At 36.1% G+C, this 22,571-nt stretch overlaps 1 protein-coding gene across 2 annotated transcripts; it reads left to right on the top strand.

Moving 5' to 3' along the window:
- The first annotated feature begins 17,117 nt into the window (after positions 1-17,117).
- On the top strand, positions 17,118-19,934 carry LOC111878225 (PHD finger protein ALFIN-LIKE 7). Of its 2 annotated transcripts, none has more exons than XM_023874730.2 (6): positions 17,118-17,369; positions 17,483-17,591; positions 17,702-17,734; positions 17,922-18,150; positions 18,648-18,777; positions 19,475-19,934. In XM_023874730.2, exons 2-6 carry the CDS (start codon positions 17,495-17,497, stop codon positions 19,748-19,750), a joined length of 765 nt encoding a protein of 254 aa, XP_023730498.1. In that variant the 5' UTR covers positions 17,118-17,369; positions 17,483-17,494; the 3' UTR covers positions 19,751-19,934. The 2 variants fall into 2 exon arrangements, with proteins under 2 accessions (XP_023730498.1, XP_023730497.1); XM_023874729.2 differs by having other exon boundaries at positions 17,120-17,369; positions 19,472-19,934.
- The last annotated feature ends 2,637 nt before the right edge of the window (positions 19,935-22,571 follow it).

Raw genomic sequence — 22,571 nt, 5'->3', positions numbered from 1 at the left:
CATAGGATGTTGTAGTATACAAAACCCATCATTTGCTTGATGGAATGGCTTTGGATCCAGAATCATCATCTTGTGGGGAAGCTTTGTGAGGTATCAAGTTTGCATCTTGGTTTGTATATGTCTAGATCTCTTCATGGTTAGTTTGTTATGAATTTGGTATCCTTTTGGGTCTATGGATGACTTAGGTCGTTTAAGGGCTTGTTCTTTCAGATCTGAGTTTGTTTTGGTATCCTTGTGCATAAAAGTGCAAGCTTTATGAGAATTTTGGGTGCATGCATGCATTAAGTCAACTATTAAGTCCCTTCTAAGTTTAAAAGCTTCATTTAGCCATGTATGAACGTAAAGTTGGCAACTTTACGTGATAATCCAGCTCAAGGAAGTCAGATCTATGTTTTTAAGCTTTGTCTTAATGAATTAAGTGGAAAATCAAGTTTTGGGATGAATAGGGTGAGTACAGTAGGTGTACAAGTTGGTACGCTTAGCGTACAAGCTTGCACATACATGCTGTGTACGCCTTGCGTACTCGGTATGTTGGTCCTTGTATGTTTAGGCTTCGGGTTGGGCTATCTTTTGGGCTTGGTTGCTTGGGGATTTGTTAGGCCATCTGAGAATATGTATTTTGGATTAGGGAAAAGTAATGGATTCAAAGTAAGGCCCATGTAAGGGTTGGGCCCAATTTGGAAAATTGGGCCATAAGTGAGCTTTGTATGATTATACGTTTGTGGGCCTTTATGATTGGGAGTTTCGGCCTTAGTCTTGGACTAAACTAGGTGAGGGGTAAAATGGTCTTCTTACCCCATATATGGATTGTTGGATTTGGATTGGAACCCAGTTGTTAATAGGGTGTTATTTGTTTAATAGTGTTGGGATTCTAGTGGATTTGTAGTCAAAGATTTATTTGTGGGTTCTGATGTCAAGGTGAGTCTCCTCACTGTATTATGGGTCGAAGGTAATAATGTTGGCCCATTTGGTTTATGTATTATAGGAATACAATGGGGTGGCCCTTGACATTTGTAGGAAAGACTAGGAGGTAGCTTCTGCCAGATCTGTATGCAAGACCAGAGTTTGGACTCTAGAAGTTAAGTAGATAAGTAGTTATAGATTATATGCTAGTTGTCTTTGTGATGCTTACATGGAAGACCAGGAGGTGGCTCCTGGAACTTGTCTGTAAGACCCATGGTTTTGTTCCCCGACTTGGCAAGGAAAGACCATGATACGGCTCGTGGCATAATGGCAAGGCTATGGTTGACACATAGCACCTCCTACTGCATGTTGATATGTAGGACTCGTATGTTCTGTATGGTATGTGGTATTTTAGGGAACTCACTAAGCTTTGTGATTTTAGTTTAGGTACTTCCGATTCGAAAGGGAAGGGCCCGACTTGATCGCAGCGTATACACCCATGTTTTCCACAACTCGTGATTTTGGGAATGTACTCTGATAAGTGTTTTTAATTGAAATACTCCTAATTGAATAAAGAATAAATGAGTGTTTTGATTATATTAAAATTGAAAATTTTATCCTATGATTTTCGGGACATTACAAGATTCTTAGGGCCTTGTTGGGTCTTCAAAATTCAATTGTTTTGGGCTAAGGAATATTTTTGGACCTTAGATTAAGACCCATGAAGGATTTGGGACCAATTTGGAAAATTGGGCCATATTTGGGCCTTGGGTGTTTATATGGAAGTTGGGCCTTTGGATTATTGGTTTGAGCTTCGTCCTTGTGCCAAGCATAGGGAAGGGTAAAAAGGTCTTTTACCCTAGTTTAGACTCTTAGTGTGGGTCGGGATCCGATTATTGATGGATGATTATTTTGGTGATTGATAGCGTAGAGATTTTTAGCAGGCCAGCAGCCTGAGGTTCTTTTTGTGAGATTCGGCCTTGCGAGGTGAGTCTCCTTCCTGTGTCCATGGGTCGAAGGCACCAATTTCGGCCCATTACTTGTTATGTGGAATGCTATTTGTCTTTGTGATACTTGCTTGGAATACCCCAAGGGTAGCCTGTGTCATTTGTATAGAAGACAATAGGCGTAGCCTATGGCACTTGGATGTCATGCCATGGGGACAACCCATGGCTTTTCAAGGAAATACCATGGGGGTAGCCTATGGCATTTTAGGGAAAAGACCACGGGGTAGCTCATGACAAATGTATGTATGGTATGTGGTATTCTGGGAAACTCACTAAGCTTTGTGCTTACAGATTTTTAGTTTATGTTTCAGGTACTTCTTTTTCAAAGGGAAGAGCTCGGGACGATTGCAGCGCACATACCACATGTTTCCGCATTTTGTGATTTACTCTGATATTAATGATGTATCGATAAATTTTGCTAACTTTGGTTTTATGAAAATGATATGGCTTGATGTTTATAAATCTAAAAACAAAAAATTTTATGGTCTTATTTTTGGGACGTTACATATTCAGAGCAGAGTTTTCACATCCTATTGAGGCGCAACAGTTGGCGAGGGAGTTTCAGGTCCTTCGCCAGGTGACGGAGACCATGGCGAAGATTACAACGAAGTTCAAGGAGAGGGATTTATTGGTTCTTCAGTATGTTGTCGAAGAGGAGATGAATAAGACGAGGTACCATGACATGCTGATGGATGGCATCATTGTTAGCATGTCGGGATGTAGGACCTTGGATGGCATGATTGACAACGCTCGGGAGAGGGAGATTAATTTGGAGCTTCGGACGAAGCAGAAGCCAACTCAAGTTCAGGAAGCTGAGGGACCGAAAAAGAGGCCCAAGACTTTTGATTTGCGATCGATAGGCTAGTAGGGTCGGGGTCATTGTGGCAAGTGCGGGGAACCGTATGAGGGAGTCTGTCAATCAGTGGGTTCGAGATGATATAGGTGCGACAAGAGTGGTCATGTTAACAGGGATTGCCTTCACGGATCGGGTATGACTTGCTTTCATTGTAATCTAACATGCCACAAGCAGACCGACTACCCGAGGTTATCAGGAGGAGCGATGGCGACGCCCACTCCAACCATACTAAGGATCACCGATAACCACCAGGGCAACAGAGGCTCCTATGGTGAGGAGTTGGGATTTTCAGTTCACAGATGGAGAGGTCTGATATGTTGTCATTGGTATGAATTTATCTTGTATTTTCCTGCTTTAATTATTTATGCTTATGTTTTATTTGCTTATATGTAGGGATGTTCTTAGTCAATGGGGTGTCGACTCATGTTCTTTTTGATTCGGGGGCTACCCAGTCTTTCATGTCTCTTGCACTTAGCAAGAAGTTAGATGACGCTTCGGTTGCGTTGGATTACCATTTGGAGGTAGAGATTGTTGCTGATCATACTGTAAGAGCTCCAAGGGTCCATTAGGAGTGCATTCTCGAGTTGTTCTGCAAGAAGTAATTGATTGATTTGGTCCCTGTTCCTCTATGAGGGACAAAGATTATTGTGGGCATGGATTGGTTGAGCCAGAATAAGGATATGATTGATTATGAGCATCAACTGGTGAGAGTTTGAATCCCAAGTGGGGGAGAACTAGTTATTCATGGCGAGGGAACGTAATAAGGACCAACTATTTGCTCAACTGCGAGGGCTAGGAGGCACCTTCAACAGGGATGATCATGATTTTTTTCATATGTTATAGATACTTGGATTGCGGAGAAGAAGTGTGTGGATGAGGTACCTATTATTCAGGAGTTCTCTAATGTGTTTCTCAAGGACTTATTGGGAGTGCCTTTTGAGAGGTTGGTAGAGTTTTAGATTGATTTGGTTCCTGGTGTGGGCCCGGTAGCCAAGGTGTCGTACCGCTTAGTACCTTCGAAAAGAGTTGTCTACATAGATACTGGAGCTATTAAACAAGGGGTTTATCAGGCCTAGTAGTTCACCCTAAGGAGCATCGATCCTGTTTGTGAAAAAAGAAGGATGGTTCACACAGGATGTGCATTGATTATAGGGAGCTGAACAAATTGACGGTTAAGAACCAATATCTACTTCCAAGGATGGACGATTTGTTTGACCAACTTCTGGGTGTGTCTTGGTTCTCCAAGATTGATTTGAGATTAGGCTATCATCATACGAGGGTCAGGGATTAGGATGCGCATAAGACAACCTTTAGGACTCGTTATGGTTATTAGGATTTTGTGGTGATGCCATTTGGGCTCACCAACGCACCAACATCGTTCATGGATCTAATGAACCAGGTATATAGGCCGATGTTAGACCGATCTGTGATAGTATTTGTTGATGATATCTTGGTAAATTCTAAGACCAAGAAGTAGCATGAGGAGCACTTATGGGATGTTCTAGAGACTTTAAGGAATGAGAGGCTTTATGCTAAGTTTTCCAAGTGTAAGTTGTGGTTGCATCAGATGTAGTTCTTAGGTCACCTCATCAACCAAGATGGTATATTGGTTGATCCGGCCAAGATTGAGGTTATGATGCAGTGGGAGGTCCCGAGTGTTGGATTAGGTGTCTAAGCCCATAACTATAATTGGTATGTACTTGACCCGATAGTAACATGGTCCATTTCAGGTTTTCTTCACCAGAACAATTTGATAGATGAATATTTGAGTAAGAGGTTATTTATGATTTATTAATATATTATAAGTATAATATATTAATTGAGGAATCATATTATTTATTTGTATAGGTCAAGAATTAATTTAGAATTAATTTAGTAAAGAGACTAATTAAATTGATACATATGAGTTGGGCTAATGATCCATGGTTTGGTTTGTGATTGGGCTTATGGGTTAATCCATGTAGTGCTTATCCAAATCAAGTGGATGGATCATAAGGTAATGTGTATGGATTTGGGTTACACATAACCCTAGATATTCTACACACACACACATACACACACACACACATATATATATATATATATATATATATATATATATATATTGTGCTAAGCCCTAAAATTGACCACTACTTGCATTCCAAGAAGAGAAATCCGTTTTAGAGTCTCCTTAGCCTCTCTCATATCCATCTAATTGTTACTTGGTGTTTGTGACTTGTTTGAGGCACAACACTTGGGGTGCTAAGTTCTCACAAGGCCAAAGTCTTACTAGAAACATCAACAACATCAAAAGGTAACTCTACAACTTGTTTTATGATTCATATGCTAAATTTTTGTATGCTAGTTTGGGCTTCATGCTTTGGAACCAATGTTGCATGTATAATTAGAGAAAACTTAGATCCAAAGCATTAGGGTTGTATGTGCACCATAGAAATGTTAGAGTACATAAAACCCAACACCGAGATCTCTATCTGAGATTCGGAGTTTCCTTGGTTTGGTAGGGTATTACCGAAGATTCATCTATGATTTCTCCAAGATTGTTGTTCCTTTGATATGATGGATGAAGAAGAATGTTACCTTTTGGTGGGGGCCTGAGCAACATGTGACATTTGAGAATTTGAGGCAGAGATTGTGTGAGGCTCAGATATTGACCCATCCCGAGGGTATGGATGACTTTGTGGTCTATTGTGATGCATCGATTATGGGATTGGGTGTAATGCTTATGCAAAGGAATCTCATGATTACTGACGCCTCATGAGGCGAATTACCATACTCATGATCTAGAGCTGGGGGATGTGATTTTTTCCCTCAAGATTTGGCGACATTATCTGTATGGGGTCCGATGTACCATCTACACAGATCACAAGAGCCTGGGGTATTTGATGGATCAACCCAACCTAAACATGAGGTAGCACAGATGGTTGGTTGTGGTAAAGGATTATGATTGTAAGATCTTATATCATCTTGGGAAGGCCAATGTAGTGGCCGATGACTTGAGTCACAAGGCGGCTAGTACTCTTATCAGATATCTATGTTTGAGGATGGTCATCGTTTCCTCACTGTTAGATTTGATAAAGAAAGGGCATGTAGAGGGGTTGAAAAGGGAGAATTGGAAGGAAAGGAGGATCAGGGGTTAGATTCCGTTATTTTTTTGAGATAACCATGGGATATTGACTCAATGTGGCATGGTATGGTTTCTGGTTTTTGGTGGGGTTAGGCAAACTTTGTTGGAGGAGGCACATAAGTCGAAGTTTTCTATCCATCTGAGGGCCACAAAAATGTTTATACATTTAATATTTAACTATTGGTGGCCCTATATGAAAATTTGATAGCGTGGTATTTAGATCGCAGATTGAATTTCTGGAAAGTCAAGGCCAAACATCAGAGACCCACAATAATTTTCACCTATTACCCATTCCATGTGGAAATAAGAGGAGATCACTATGGATTTTATCACGAAGTTGCGAAGGACGACACGTGGGGTTGATTCTATTTGAGTTATTGTTGACAAGTTGACCAAGAGCGCCCAGTTCAACTCGATTCATGAGATTTCATTCATAGAAAATTAAGTTGAGATCTACATAAAAGGTGGTGGTTGCACGACATTAGGTTCTAGTCTCGGTGGTTTCAGACTGTGATGTCCATCTCACTTCCCGACTATGGAGGAAGTTCCACGAGGAGTTGGGTACTCAATTACATTTCAGTACCACCTACCACCCACAGACTGATGGACAAAGTGAGCAGACTATTTAGACCCTTGAGGATATGCTACGTGTGTGCGTGTAGGATTTTGGTGGGAGTTGGGATACCTACCTTTTTTTGGAAAAGTTCCCATACATCAACAGTTACCACGCCAACATTGGTATGCCCCACTTTGAGCTGCTTTATGGAATAAGATGTTGGACTCCGATTTACTAGGGTGAGGTCAGTCAATGGGTGATGTGGAGCATCGAGGTGGTTCTCAAGACCATTGAGTTGATCGAAGAGGTACGAGATAGGTTGCGTACCGCATAGAGCAGGTGGAAAAGTTACGCTGGCCAACGTCGATCTGACCTCAAGTTTTAGGTAGGAAATTTGGTGCTGCTAAAGGTGTCATCCAATTTGGAAAGGTGTCATCCAGTTTTGGAAGCGAGGCAAGTTGGGGCCCAGATTTATTGGTCCATTTAGTGTTGGATTAATGTCTAAGTCCATAACTATAATTGGTGAGACTTGACCCGACCCGGCATGGTCCATTTGGGTTGCATGGCATCATGCATTTGGATAGACTATAATGAGAGAAATAACACTTAACGTTTGTTAATATATTATAAGTTCTAATATATTAATAAGGTTATTTAATTAGTATTGATCAAGAATTAATTTGGAATTGATTAAGTGATCAAAAGGATACTAATTAAATATATGCGTTAATTGTGTAAATCATCCATTCTTATATATGTGGGCTTGTGATCCAAGATTCCTTATGTTGGACTAAGTCCATGGGGTGACCCATGGATACTCCATGGAGGTTAAAATCCATGGAGCATAAGGAAAGGGAAAAGTTATGAGTTACATGGTGTAACCCTAATAGCCACCATATAAAAGAATCTCATGGCTCAAGAAATCGGCCACTAATGAGTGAGAATGAAGGGCTAGCCGATTTCATGAAGTGTGTATGTTCTCTCAAGTCATTCCATTTGTATTTGGTGTTGTGTGAACCATTTGAGGTGTCACACTTGGGACACTAGGCACTCAATCTTCATGAAGACTTTCTACATCAAAGAGGTATGTAATTCTAACTTGATATTCATTTGAATCAATGTTATTATGCTAGTTAGGATGAATACCTTGGAAAGTTCATATTTGCATGTATAATAGATAAAACATAGATCCAAGTTATTTAGGGTTGCATGTACACTTAAGAGTGTTAGAATGCTCAAAACCCAACATTGGTATCAGAGCCTAGGCTTGCTTTCTCTTATACTTGATGCAAATATGTTTTTTCAAAGTTGAATATGTCCAGAACATAAAACTCGACAAGTTTATGCCAAAAACTCGACGAGTTCTTCATGTTGGTCATGAACTCGACGAGTTTCTCAAGGAACTCGACGAGTTTTGGGTACTGACAGCTTGTTGTTTGCTGTTTTGGCTGGAATTGGACTAGGAACATTACCCTAAGTTGTTTTTGAACTTATAAACTTGTTTTTGATGTGGTAATGTTCTTGCTAATCCAATTTCAAAGATAATTGTCAATATTCATGTTTTGTATTAGTTTAAGGTTTAGACTAATTACATGAAAAAATTTGATTTGAATTATCTTGTTCTTATGAGTTGCTTAGATTAATAGAAAGTTATGTGAAATTGTTGTTTTTAATCCAAATTAATCTAAGAGTTGATTCTAAAATGTGTTTTTGTAAATTGTCCTCAAGTTATATGAAAAGTCACATTTAAGTTTCATAAAACTCATAAAAGTTGGCAATGATTACAAAAAATGAAGAGTCTTGTCCTCAAGTTATGGAGGTTCAAGAGTCACTTCATTAAGTAATAAAATGTGTAACCTTAATTAATTCCATAAGTTACAAAATAAAGAAAAGTTACATTCTTTTATTAGTTTAAAGTCTTCCATAACTTGTCCTCAAGTTATGGAACTTGAAGAGTTTTTGGATTAAAACTACTTTAAACACATAAGTTATGGGAATTAAATAGTTTTGAATAGTTTCAAAAACTTGCCCTCAAGTTTTTGAATTTGAAAAGTTTTTCACTTATGAATACTTTAATTCCAAGTTAGCCCTTAGAATTTTAAAAGTTAAAATTCAACCCTTATACTTTATAATATTATAAGTTAATAATATTTATATATATGTATAAGAGTAAAGTCAGTATTGCCGTTAGGAGGCCTCATTCACGAAGTCGGTCTATATGGGGGTATAAGGTTACTGCCTATAAAATGGTAGTTTAATGGGTGTCCACTCTCACCCACCGCTTCCTTGACCGGTGGAGGGTCGTTAGCCGAACGGGTAGGACAAGGACTAGAATTCTCCCTTCATTAAAAGTATTAATGAAAAATACTGAGTAACTAAACTCTAATTAAAACCCAATTTTAGTTACTTAGGAAAATGTGAATTTGGTGCTAACCCATGAAATTACACTTTGCACTTTGTTTAAGTCGTTAGTGGAGCGTGTGTGGTTAACCGACACACTAACCTGGACTTAACAAGGTAGGCAAAGGGTAACTTAATATTTATCATAGTATCGGTGGAGCGTGTGTGGTTAACTGGCACATCGATTAAGGGGTAAATAATTAAGGGTACCAAGTATATTTTCATGGTTATTCACACCTTGTTTTGTGATCCTCGGCATCCCAGTCACAAAACCTGAAGGGCACACTCAAGATTGAAACATGCCATTGAACAGTTCAATGAATTTCAAAAGAATCTAGGAGTTTCAAAAACCAATTAAAACCTAATAATACATTTCGTTTATCTTGGTGGAAATTGGTGAATCGTCATTCACCTACCTTCAAATGTTTTATAGCTTGGATTACGGCATCCCTCTTCCAAGTTATAAATTGTAAGGTCCTAGCCTTGATATTTCATATTGGATGTTATATTAAGGACTTTTAATCAACTATCTTGAATGTCTCCCAAAAGATGTCTAGTTCAGACATCTATGATCCTCCCAAATCTCTTGGAACTTCACTTCCTCCACCTCCTCCAATTATTCTCCCTAACCCACAAATTTCAAGGTCACTCAAGCCCTATTGGCAAGGCAAGGTCTAGGTGTGATCACATCTTGGAGATGAAGTCACATATTGACAAGCCAGGAGAGTTGGGTGTCAAAGTCTTGAGAAAGTTGGTGGTTCAATCACTTTCTAAGGATAGTTTTTCCGCAAAGTTTTTAAAATAAAAGGAAAAATGATGTTTTTATTTATTTTAAAATATCCCTACAATGGCATTTGAGGAAAAAAAATTTGCTTATATGATTCCATTGATAGCAATACTAGAAATATGAATTTGATTCTTTCGTTTGTGGTAATGTCTAAATTTACCAAATAAGGAAAGATCCTCATCACCCAATTTTCAATTGGACCGAAACTTGGAATCATGCAAGTTGTATAGCATGATGAATGAGATTTTTTCATCTTTGGAAAACTAAGACTAGTTCCTTGTTCACATGTATATGTGGGTCAAGTGAAGGACTAAGGGATCAAGTACACATTCTTGTGAGTCCACCATAAAATATTGATAAGATTATTCGTCATAATTTACTAAAGCTCAGTAAATATGGTTATACTTACAAGCGTAAGTGTAATTCTGAGACATTGGAAAAAGGTTCCAATGTATGGCAGAGCGAATAAGAAGAATCAAATTAGGCAGAAGGATAAAAGTTTCTCAAATCTGAAAAGATGGGAGAGTACTTTAGTATCATGTCATATGATTATCTTAATGATTAAGAGACCTTATCGCAATTCATCCTCTAAGTGCATTCTGATAGCTAAGAAGAGGAGCTATAAATTGTTGAAGTGGTCAAATCAAGAATATGAGTCATACTTCGTTCCAAAACAAGTCTTAGAGTCATACTCCAAGACTGTAAGTTGAGTGACATATCTTAAAGGAAGATTTAAAACACTTGTCAAATGTTAGAGTAAAAGTTTTCTACTCTTGTACATTTGAAATTGGTAAGTTGTGATGTTTTGGATAAAACAAAGACCAACTAAGGCCAATTGTGTGAAGTGCTTGTCTTGATTAGAATGCACACTATCTCTTGAATATTTGACAAGTGAGTCTTATATGTCAAGAAGACAGTGGGAGTCTTTAAGGTCTTGAAAGTCTCAAGAACTAATCATGAATAAAAACCTGAAGTTCTTCACTAGCACACGACTTGAGGTTCCTAACCTATCGTGTTGACATATTCTGTGCCCATTCCAATTAAAGTTGGCTTTGCATATGAGTTCTTAGAGTTCTCAATTGGTTGCACAACAACTTGGAAGCAATGGCAGGCCCTTGAGCTGCTAGGTGGCAAGAAATTAAGATTGAGTTCAATCCATATGAGCTTGGATTTGTCATTATCCTTGTCTTGTGACTATGGTTTTGACAATTCACGTGGATAAGAACACATACACCAGTAAATCTAAGTGTCATAAGGTTTCTCTCCGATTCATGAAAATGATGGTGATGAAACACTTTCACTAAGTAGATTTTAGCTAGATAGCAATTGTGATATTTGCATTCTCAAAGTCGTTAGTGGAGCATGTGTGGTTTACCAGCACACTAACATGGACTTTTGAGAAGTGGCAAAGGTCTAAACAATTGAGACTATGATTACGACATCTCTTTTCATAGTTCTTAAAATTGTTTAGACACACCTGTGAGCTATCTAAGATAAGGTGTATGATTATGATAAAGTTTTATCAAATCAATCTAGTATCAGAAATCTGAACTTTGGTAAGAAAGTCAATAAAGTATTGATTTCTAGAAGTCCAGCTGATTTCTGAGTACATATCAAAGCTAGTGGGAGCATAAGTGTTATGCTAATAATCATCATGTTAGTGGGAGCATGATAATTATGATAAGTATTGCAAGTTAGCAATGTTAATTATAGAAAACAAAAGGTTTCAATTGGGAAAGAGTTGTTTTGCTATAATTAAGGGAGAGAAAATTATACTTCATCTGAAATCTATAAGCTTAGATTGTGAGGTTTTAATCATTTAGTCAAGGATATATATATATATATGCATTTCATGTTGGAATGGCTCAACATAAGGAATTCTGTATATGGTTCCATTATTTGCGTTCTAAAATTCGATTATGATTACGACATCCCTTTTCATAATCTAAATTATGAGAACTTGGCAAATAGAAATGGAAATGTTATAGCAAAAGAATGGTTTAGTCTTTATGTGAGACATCATGAATCGTGTCCCATATGCTTCAGATATAGGATCAATTACATGTGCTATATTCATCCTTTCTAAAATTTTTCCAAATGCCTGGGGCATTAAGAAGGGAAAAGGTCTAGAATTGGATATGAGTAAAAGGATTAAACAATTGTCGAGGACAATCTAAGGTTTACCAAAGATTGGTTGCTCAAGGACAGTTGGAAGTATAAAGTTAATTCTGGAAGGACCATATTGACATAATCTATAAGGAGGCAACTCTTGTTCAGAAGTGATAGTCAAAATGGAATATGGAAATGTTTCAAAGTTAGAAATTATTCAATCTGTGTAAGATTAGAAGAAACTTAATGCAAGAAGGATGTTTCCAAGGAGTTGATCTCCGTTGGAATGCTCTGTAATGTTTGTTGTCAAGTCTTTCTGACTTTGTGCATAATCATTACAAGAGGATCAATGCATATAAGTTGAGAATCTAATAGATTTCAGTAAATGGCATGAATTTGGAATTCTTGCATTTGCAGTAAGGATTTGGGACTGTGAAAGAGAATCGTTAAAGTTATGATCAATTGATCTAGTTCACAAAATAAATATCACAGACAAACATACTATGCATACTTGGTGTATGGCATGACTAGTGTTTAGAAAACATAGTGTACATGCTTGGAGCATGGAACAACTATTGTTTTAAATTCAAGAATAAAGTTGATAGCTGAAACAGTGTACAATGAATAATGTGTAATCATGTGGTGATAAATAAAAGGTGTTTTATTTATGTTCATAGGTTTTGATACCATATTGGATTAAATTATTATTGTGTTTCACTTTGCATGTTTTAACTTCCAGAATAACTAGGTCGTTCTTCCTGATTGACTAAGTTATTCAGACCATCCACAGTTGGTCATATGTTGGAAGTAGATATGAATTAAGACTGTCATGGGTTGGCTTGTAGAGGTCTAAGATGTTGGATAAAGGGATACAAAACTCATGAGTTCTCATAAGTTCTGAGTATTGGATTCAACCCGCGCTCATTGGAATCACTTCATGGATTTTATCACGAGTGATCATGAGACGATAATATCTTATATTCTTCAAACCTAGAGATATGAGTTGTTACTATGAGTTGGTTGTACATTGATTGCACGAAAACGCATTCGGTAACTCGGTGTTATAAAACGTGCCTTTGTGTATGATTCAACGAGTAGTAGAACAATCCATATGAGTCGAAGTTTATCCGTTCCTTTTACCTTCGGGATAAAAGCGATATCTGTGGACCCCTAGATGATTTGGTGATGACAAATGTAAGTGCTCGGTCGGGCCTAGACTGATTTGATTTGTTCAATTAGTCATTCGTCATAAATCGGAAATCGGGAAACAACAAATGGACAGAGAGAATGATTATAATCCATTTCTCAGTCCATATGATATCTAGAATGGAGGAATGTATGATCCCTTATGTAATGGACAAGTCATTGACAAAGGTCAGAGTTCATCTACAAGGTCAGAGTTTGACAGAAGCTTTTGAGAGCTACGATTGCCAGTCGGTTCTTGAGGTCATATGCAATAATAGTTTTAGACTTATCCAAGTGGGAGACTGTTGGATTAATGTCTAATTCCATAACTATAATTGGTGAGACTTGACCCAACCCGACATGGTCCATTTGGGCTGCATGGCATCATGCATTTGGATAGACTATAATGAGAGAAATAACACTTAAGGTTTGTTAATATATTATAAGTTCTAATATATTAATAAGGTTATTTAATTAGTATTGATCAAGAATTAATTTGGAATTAATTAAGTGGTCAAAAGGATACTAATTAATATGGGTTGATTGTGTAAATCATCCATTCTTATATATGTGGGCTTGTGATCCAAGATTCCTTATGTTGGACTAAGTACATGGGGTGACCTATGGATACTCCATGGAGGTTAAAATCCATGGAGCATAAGGAATGGGAAAAGTTATGAGTTACATGGTGTAACCCTAATAGCCACCATATAAAAGAAACTCGTGGCTCAAGAAATCGGCCACTAATGAGTGAGAATGAAGGGCTAGCCGATTTCATGAAGTGTGTATGTTCTCTCAAGTCATTCCATTTGTATTTGATGTTGTGTGAACCATTTGAGGTGTCACACTTGGGACACTAGGCACTCAAGCTTCATGAATACTTTCTACATCAAAGAGGTATGTAATTCTAACTTGATATATTCATTTGAATCAATGTTATTATGCTAGTTAGGATGAATACCTTGGAAAGTTCATATTTGCATGTATAATAGAGAAAACATAGATCCAAGGTATTTAGGGTTGCATGTACACTTAGGAGTGTTAGAATGCTCAAAACCCAACATTTAGAATTATAGCCCAGGTGGTCAAGGTAGCATACCGATTGGATTTACCCGCAGAGCGTAGCTAGATTCAAAGACCATTTCATGTCTCTCAGCTACATAAGTGTTTAGCCGATGATTTCATAGCGGTTCATTTGGATGACATTCAAGTCGATGAGCACATAAATTACGTGGAGAGACCCGTTGTGATTATTGACAGAAGGACGAAGATCTTGAGCAACAAGGTGGTGAGATTGGTGAAGGTGAAATGGCAGCACCAATAGGGTTCCGAGTGGACTTAGGAGCCCGATGAGGAGACGAGGGAGCATTACCCTGAGATGTTTATAGCAGCGGACTTCGATGACCAAGTCTGATTAAAGTGGGGGAGAGTTGTAACGTTGGTTTTAGGTACAGATTTAAACTTGTTTAATTTTGGGATTTTCAGCTGGCCACGACGTGGTGAAAAGATCGTCACGATGTGGCAACTTTGCATGAAACGCGTGTTCCACTTGAGTCACCACGACGCGGACATGTTCTGACAATGTTGTGGTGACGACTTTTCGAAAAACCCTAAGATTTTAGGCTTAAGGGCCTATTTAAAGGATATGATGACTAGAGTTTCCTCTACCCTTTGCCTCCATCACTTCCTAAAGTATTATTGATAAAACTCTAGCTTTTGCAAGTTTTGGAGCTCATTTTGGTGTTTTTGTGGCCTTGGGACGAAGAAGAAGGATCTCTTGTGCATAGATCAAGCAAGCTACTCAGTCCTACTACTTGTGTGCATCTTCTGGACCCTTTGTGAGTTCTCAAGTTCTCTTTTGGTGATGTCTTCCTTTTAGCTCTAGGTTATTTGGTATGTTTTGGTCCGTATTTGAGTTTTGGATGGATGAAAGTGATAAAGTTTTCAACTTTATGGCTTACCTTAGTCCCTCATTATAACTTCTAGATCTACAAATTGGTATGAGTTTTAGGTCCCTTTTCTCATATTTTTTTTATGTATTTTGGGGAAGGAAATGCATGGGGCATGCATGTCCATAAAGTTTGGGTTTTTACGAGCCCATTGAGTCCCTATAAGTCTTCTAGAAAGTCTGGGCTAAGGACTTAATTGATTAATAGCTTGAGTAAATAAGTTATTTTTAGCTTGTTGCCACGTTGTGGCAAGTTGAGTGCCACGACGTGGCGAAAATAGAAATCACGACTGTTTTGTTGAGAAGGTGTAACAACGTGGCCAAAGGAATTTCACGACGTGGAGGTCAACTGACATTGATAGTTGACTGTTGACTTTTGATCGCGTTTGACTTTTAGTCAAATTGATAGTTTTAGAAGGTAGACTAAGGGATTACCTTGTATGATTCTGTAGGAGGTGTGTAGCACCTGCTTTTCAGGTGTGTGAGCTTGTTAGATGATGACTACATTGCGAGGTGAGTCTTTTCAATATACTTTGTAGGATGCTAGTTGTCTCTGTAACTTTTGCATGGAAGACCACGGTTTGGCCTCTGATATTTGTATGAAAGACCAAAGTTTGGCCCCTCACATTTGCATGGAAGACTAGAAATTGGCCCTTGGAAATGGTATGGAAGACCATGATCTATCCCCTGACACTTCTATAAGTATAGACCATGATTTGACCCATGACATGAAGTGACTGTAAGACTATGATTTGGCCAACAACATTCACGTGGGGTTGAAATAGACCCGTTGTATGTATGATATGTGGTATTTTAACTTACTAACCTTTGTGCTTACAATTTTGTGGTTTATATATTTCAGGTACTCCTGGTTCAAAGGGAAAGAGTCTGACATGATTGCATCACATCTACAAGAGATTTCATATTTATGATTTTGTTGTCACTCTGATGTTATTGGAAATACTTTTGATACTACCGTTATTTTGAGAGTAATGATTGAATGTTTTGGTTGAATTACAACCAAGTTTTATCTAGTATTTTTGGGATGTTACATAAAACAAAAAGGAAAGCCATAGAATTTAGAAAGCGAGTTTCCATTTCCTACCAAAACCCTTTCAATCCTTTCCGTTGTTTTCTCATCATCAACCCATTCGATATACCATCATCCTTCTCCTCCAAGATTTCAGGTAATGACATACTAACAAGTGACATTCTACACCCCATGCACATGTTAACATAAACACCAAAACATGAAGAGATAAAAAATGGACGCATGTAGGAGGTGTGTAAATGAGCCATGGTTCCCTAGATGAGTTCAAGTTTGCAGGTTGTAGTCACAACCGCTTCATACGTTCTATCATGTTGCAATGAAATGAAGTTAAATTAGGTCGGTGCTGCATGTTTCAGACTAAAAGGACACCATTTCGAACTATAATCTTGTGTTCTGGACACCATTCAGGAATAATGACAACATTCTGAACTTTATTTTGGAATGATTTTTGACATTCCAAAGATATTCTACATATTTCAGAAGAGTTCTATGCCTTTCGGATTAGTTTAACATATTTGACTTAGAATCAAAAGTAGTTATTATTATTATTATTATTATTATTATTATTATTATTATTATTATTATTATTATTATTATTATTTTAGTTGTTCCAGTAAATAGATATACTCACATATAATCATAGAAAAAACCTAAAAGCAACTAAAATTCAGAGAAAAAATGACTTATCATTGTAATCACATCAATTCATAAAAAAACCGAAAATTTCTTATTTTTAACATATATTCACCAATAAAAACATATAACAATGCTAAGAAACACATACCTATAAAATTTTAAACTCTTCGCTACTAGAAGAGGACATTTTTTAAAGTTTGATGTAGACCGAAACAATGAGTATTGACTCCAAAATAAGGTCCAAAAGAGTGAATTCGAAACAATAGTCTGACATGTTACAATTTATATATATGGACCGTGCTACTGGGTCATACCATTTTACCATTTTACTCGTTTACCCATTTTGAAATTCAAGTCCAGGATGAACCAAATTTAATGATTATTTTTTAAAAATAATTTAAACTAATTATTTTTTTTAACAAAACCACAAAAAAATGTTAGATTACTCATTTTTCCATGTTTAATTAACATTTTATTTCAAAAGTTATAAAAGAACTAGAATTCTTGCATAATCGATGATCAAGCACTTAAAAGAAGAAAGAGGTAAAGAAGATAAAAAAAAATAATAATACAAAAGGAAAAGCCATAGAATTTAGAAAGCGAGTTTCTATTTCCTACCAAAACCCTTTCAATCCTTCCCGCTGTTTTCTCTTCATCAATCCATTCGATATACCATCATCCTTCCCCTCCAAGCTTTAATTTCACATTTCCTCCTTATTTATGTATATATGCTTACATATTTGGAGAAGAAACCCTAGTTTTTTCATAAACCCCCAAATTTTATCATATTCGATACTTCTTCATCAGGTATCCTCTTAATTACTTCCGTTTTTTTTTTCTAATTTAATTTTTTTCCCGCATACCTACGTAAGATGATTGTCGTCACGCCTTTGTTTGTGGGTTCGATATTGATGTGACAGGTTATCAATTAAATGGAGGCCATGGCGCAACCGATACCCAGAACAGCAGACGAGGTTTTCAACGACTTCAAAGGAAGAAGAGCCGGTTTAATCAAAGCTCTTACCACTGGTATGCTCGGTTTTTTTGTGTTGCATGTTGTAGTTAAAAATGTTTTTCTTAATTTTTGAAATTCGTTATCTGGATTTCGTACTGATCTTTAAGCTTTTTCGGTTTTGCAGACGTTCAAAAGTTTTATCAGCTCTGCGACCCTGGTTAGCTTTTCTTTTCGGCTTCTTCTACACACGAATCCATAACAATAATACATACTCATCCCAAATTAGGGTTGACATTAGGTTTTTAGAGTAAAATGTAGATATTTTTACGTACCTTCTTTCATAGAGGAGGCAATTTTGTTGTTATTTCATTTGTAGGCATATAATTTGTGTTGTTGTGTTACAGAGAAGGAAAACTTGTGTCTATATGGTCTACCAAATGAAGGATGGGAAGTGAATCTTCCTGTTGAGGAGGTGCCCCCTGAACTTCCTGAGCCAGCTTTAGGTATAAATTTTGCAAGAGATGGAATGCAGGAGAAGGACTGGTTGTCACTTGTTGCAGTTCACAGTGATTCATGGTTGCTCTCTGTTGCTTTCTATTTTGGTGCTCGTTTTGGTTTTGGTAAGAGTGAAAGGTAATATTTTTTTGGTTTAACCTAAATCAGATGCTCATATATCTTAAATTTCTCTTTCAAGTATTATTTTTTGTTTCCCCTTTTTGTTACTTTTATCCCAAAGTGATTACTCACAGAATGCACTCAATGATCATGACTGGCTCTCCCCAAGCTCCTGTTTAGTAGAAGAATGACTAAACTGCCCCTGCCTTACCAGTTTGTTACATACTTGATACTTATTTACTAACCTTTAAGAGTTAAGACTACCAAGTGTAACATTAGGACCATAGCTAATAGGTGTAGACACTTTTAAATCAGTTTTTATATCTTTGAGTAAATTACATGAATCGTCCCTGCGGTTTGGAGTAATCTGCAACTTTATATCCTTGAATGCTTTAATTACATTAGTCAATAAGTTTTTAATGTTGATTGTTTCTAATCAAAACGTTAATACTATTTTAGCAAATATTAATTGGCCATGTTTAACAAATATATTAACGATTACTTGATATCTTTAGGAAGAGGCTTTTCCAAATGATAAATGATCTCCCAACTGTATTTGAAGTTGTATCTGGAGCAGTTAAGAACCCTAAGGATCAGGCTGAAGTTCTAAACAATAGCACTAAAAGCAAGTCATCTGGAAAAATGGTAAGCATCATTGGTTACACAACACATGACAAAAAAAATGCTGTATTGTACTGTGTTTGACATGCACTGAACTGGGACTGGAATTGATGTTGGTGGGACAAAAATCGTAATCTTTTGTCGTATCCAAAAAAGTGGGACAGTGGCTCGCTCTCGTCAGCGAAAAAAGACGAAAATGTCCTCATCATCAATAATATCCCGAGAAAGCTTATCCAGTTCCGTCCTATCTAATAAACTCAGCCCTGTCCCACTTTTTTGAGGATGAGAAGGACATTTACGTCTTTTTTCACAATCCAGAGATTGAGAGTGAGTGAGTCAGTGTCACACTTTTTTGAGTGAGAGAAAAAGTTGCAGTTTTTGTCACATAGATCTCAGTCCTAGTCGAATGCAGTACAACCTATTCTGTTGTCATGTCACGTCATGTCCTGTCTGTTTTTTTCTTTTCTTTTTGTATTTTATTTCAACAAAGCGTCCTAGGGGCGCATTTACGTCTTTTTTCAGACCAAAGATGAAGCGTCCCTGTCCCTGTCCCACTTTATTGAGTGGGACAAAAAGTTGCAGTTTTTGTCAAATTGATACCAGTCACAATCCTAGTCGAATACAGTACAACCTGTTCTGTAGTCATGTCATGTCTTGTCTGTTTTTTCTTTTCTTTTTGTATTTTATTTTAACAAATGTCTGATTTTTCAAAATTTAGCAGTCACGGCCATCTGAATCAGTCCCGAAGGGGCTAAAAATGACACCACCACCGAATGATGAGGAGGATAGTGGAGAAGAAGAAGAAGATGAACAGGGAACAGCTCTTTGTGGAGCTTGTGGTGACAACTATGCAACTGATGAGTTTTGGATTTGCTGTGATATTTGTGAAAGATGGTTCCATGGAAAATGTGTAAAAATTACACCTGCTAAAGCAGAGCATATCAAGCAGTACAAATGTCCAACTTGCAGCACCAAAAGGGCTCGACTTCAGGTTTAGGGTTACAATTATTATATATATAAAAAAAGTATTAATGGCATTGTGGTTTGATTTTTAGCCCTTCATTTTTACAATGGAACTTGATCTAGTGCTGTTTTTGGTTAAGTTTATGGTACGCTTAACTGTATTTTGATTGATGGATTTTCTTAAGGGTGAAAATTGGATTCTGCCTTTTCTTTTTTAATTCTTTTTTGTTTTCTTATGATGTTGATTAAGCACACCTTGCGGAATAACGTTTTGCTTTGATGTTTTTTGATTGGTGGGTTGATCTGTTGAAGCAATAAATCACGTATGTTCATAAGTAATACATGTTCATGTGTAGATATATGTATGTTGAGTTATGAACATGCCTATGTTTAGACATAAACTGTGTATAATTTGGTTGTGTTGAACCTCACTTATATTTTACTAGGGGTGGCAATTTATGACACGAAACGACAAAAGTATACGATACTAAACGAAATTGGGACGAAACTGAATTTTAAATTTGTGTTCGTGTCGTGTTCGTGTTAACTGTAAAAAACACAATGTCGTGTCGTGTTTGTATTCAAAATTCGATACAAAATTGACATGATTTAGCAGTTCTTTATTGTGTTTTTTGTGTTTGTCTGTTATATTTGATAAAGTATTTATTAAATAAATTAGTTTTTAGTATATGTTATATTTTTCGTGTCGTGTTTGTCATTTTTTAATTCGTTCGTTTTCGTGTTAGTTAAAAAAAACACGACATCGTACCGTGTTGTGTTCGTGTTAAATAAAACATTATCGTGTCGTGTTGTGTCAGACAGAAACACGAAACGATAGCATGTTTTGTCACCCCTGTATTTTATTATTATTAGACTAGTTGTGAGATATATGGATTACATGAGTTAATTTTTTTTAAAAAAAAGTTAAATATAAATGTTGAATTTATAAGAAAATAAGAAAAATAATGATTTATTATAATGAAAATGTTTTTTATCTTTTAAATTTAAACAAATAATTTAATTAAAGAAAAGAAAAACAAATGAACTTTAATTTTGGAAATTTTGAAATTAAAAGATAATTAAATATTTTAGTGAAATTAATATCTATTTATTATTAAATATCCTTCTATTTTTGTTCCTACAAATTCTCTTATCCAATTAAATGATGACATGTGTCATATTAGTATATTAAAAATATCATTAAATAAGCATTAAATGTTACACGTGTTACTATTTAATTAGGTAAGATGATTTGTAGGAACAAAAAGTCGGAGGATATTTAATTTCTCTTGAAATTTAATAAAATAGAAAAACTCATAAATAATATGTAGAAAAAAAATTAATTCAAAATAACCAAAAATAACCATAAAATGACATTTGATAAACTAAATGGGAGCGTGACAAATTGAAATTTTTTTTTTTAATTTATTAGAGAGGATTTTGTTGTAATCATTTATGATATTATGTAAACAATTGTGAACCACATAAATTCCATAACGTAGATCTATAAAGTCAACCTAAAGATGATGAAAAGAGTGATATGACGTATAAGTTTGGTAAAAAAGAACTATCGGTTTCTTTTATGTATGAAAATCATATCAACATTCCCAATAAAAAAGCTTGTAGTTTTAACATTTTTTGTGATAATTAAAGCAAACTGATCGGACTTGAAGATTTTGACAGAGATTTTATATTATTGCTTTTGAGTTCTAACAATACCGATGTGCTTTCTATAGATATTTACAACTGTTCTGAAATCAACATTAACCATGGAAGCGGAGAGAAAATAAGAGAAATGGAGAAAGGAGTCAAGAGTATTCTTAAGTTTATTTTTTGCAACATTCTTTTCTCTCCTAATATTCCTCCCAAATCGGAGAAATTTAGAAACAAGATAATCATTGATTAAAAAAATCCCTATAATTACCAAACTACCGACTATATATTCACGTACAATATCACAGAAAAAAATCGATGCTTCTTTGACTCGTTCCTCACGCATCTTTCTCCCTCACACATCTTCGTCTTCATTAACCCAACCAAAGGTCAAGTAGCTTTGCCTGCAAAGGGCAGAAACGTAGAAGGTAAACTTTTCACTAGTCAACATTGATTTAACTTCGAAAAGATTGAATATTACATTTCTCCATGATGTAATCTTGCATTTCTCCAAGTTACAATTGCCATGGAAAAGAATATGTACTCGACTAATTTGTTTTCTGGCAAGTAAATGTTTAAATGTGTTTTCAATGTTGAAAATGATGCTATCGTATTAGTACTATATTGATTGTATTTTGATTACATATTTTCCATTATCAGGTTTCATTCTTTTCACTGTTGTAAGTTTTAACTTGTATCTATTATCATCCTATATTTTAATAGTTTGCATTTCTTAATAACTTACCAAGAGACACATGTAACTTATGATTGATGTGATGATAGACTTTGTTACGTTTGATGTAACGATAGACTTTGTTGCATTTTAAATTTTTTGGACTCATTTTGTTTCCTTGTCAGTATACTGGTCGGCATAAAATGGTTTTCATATTATTTTGAAGTTTTTGACAAAGATACAATTTTATGTAAACAAGATGAAGAGCCTTGTTACTATTTACGTATCAATTGGATTCATTATTTTAATATTATAGAAAGGGTTGATGCGTTGATAGCAGTTTATTCAAGAGCTTCAAAATGATTTTATTCTATTTGAATCTGAAACTTTTTTCCATTTGGTTTTTGTGTGATTTCTTGAATATAAACGACCGAAATGTTTGTGTTCTCTTTGGCATTTCAAATTACTATAACCCTTTCAAAGCTAATGGCTCCATGAGCATTATGATCGACTTTTATGACATGCAACA

Source organism: Lactuca sativa, chromosome 9 (genome assembly GCF_002870075.4).
Source record: "Lactuca sativa cultivar Salinas chromosome 9, Lsat_Salinas_v11, whole genome shotgun sequence".
Classification (NCBI taxonomy): Eukaryota; Viridiplantae; Streptophyta; class Magnoliopsida; order Asterales; family Asteraceae; genus Lactuca; species Lactuca sativa.
Note: the sequence above shows the minus strand (reverse complement) of the source record. Positions and strands in the feature narration are given on the sequence as shown.

Excerpts from the sequence above, each read along its gene's own strand:
- LOC111878225 (XM_023874729.2), top strand. The coding sequence starts at position 17,495 with ATGGAGGCCATGGCGCAACCGATACCCAGAACAGCAGACGAGGTTTTC. Across the intron at positions 17,735-17,921 it reads TTATCAGCTCTGCGACCCTG|AGAAGGAAAACTTGTGTCTA; the intron begins GTTAGCTTTTCT and ends GTTGTGTTACAG. Across the intron at positions 18,151-18,647 it reads GGTTTTGGTAAGAGTGAAAG|GAAGAGGCTTTTCCAAATGA; the intron begins GTAATATTTTTT and ends TGATATCTTTAG.